This window comes from Penaeus monodon, chromosome 19 (assembly GCF_015228065.2).
Source record: "Penaeus monodon isolate SGIC_2016 chromosome 19, NSTDA_Pmon_1, whole genome shotgun sequence".
NCBI lineage: Eukaryota > Metazoa > Arthropoda > Malacostraca > Decapoda > Penaeidae > Penaeus > Penaeus monodon.
This window is the reverse complement of record NC_051404.1, coordinates 1,810,494-1,811,036: the sequence shown is the minus strand read 5'-3', so window position 1 is coordinate 1,811,036 and position 543 is coordinate 1,810,494. Positions and strand designations below refer to the sequence as shown.

The window sequence follows — 543 nt, the reverse complement described above, 5'->3', positions numbered from 1 at the left end:
GTCCCTGTCAAGACTGCGTAATAGACTTCCCTTCATTCCTAAGTCTCTGAAACCGTTCCGATGACCCCAACTAGCGTTGTTTTTGCCTCACATTGTATTACGATCTGCGCCTCGACACTTAAAGTCTATATGCATTCCGGACATTAAGTGCATGCTTGTCGGTCGTTATAAAGTGTGGGGATGAACACTCACTCAGCCATCGCGTGCACTGGTGGTGATGTGCGTAGATGTTTTTTGCTGATACGGAACTGTTCAACTGTTAAAAAAAAAAGATTGAGATATAGGCTGAGTGACTCTCTGTCAATTCGCAAAAGAAAACAATAAAAAAATATATCAAATCACAATGTATCTTTTTTCTTTCTTTGATTAGGGCATAGTCAAAGCTTACATTTTCTCTCCTCTTCCAGCAAACACGCACGACAAAAATGCATAAAAGACTATGGAAAAAACAACATTAACGCATACTGCAGGTTTTCGTTAAGATTGCCTCATTTATGATATGTGTTGACATGTTTATAATGATAAAAATAGGTGTTGCTTTGT

The 543-nt window shown here is 38.5% G+C and overlaps 1 protein-coding gene across 1 annotated transcript in view; it reads left to right on the top strand.

Annotated features, from left to right (window-relative positions):
- LOC119585506 overlaps positions 1–344 on the top strand; it is a gene marked incomplete in the record, with an annotated part of 1,497 nt that extends 1,153 nt beyond the window's left edge. Inside the window, 1 exon segment of the mRNA XM_037934150.1 lies at positions 1–344. Coding sequence (XP_037790078.1) covers positions 1–21 — 21 coding nt within the window.
- Positions 345–543: the final 199 nt, after the last annotated feature.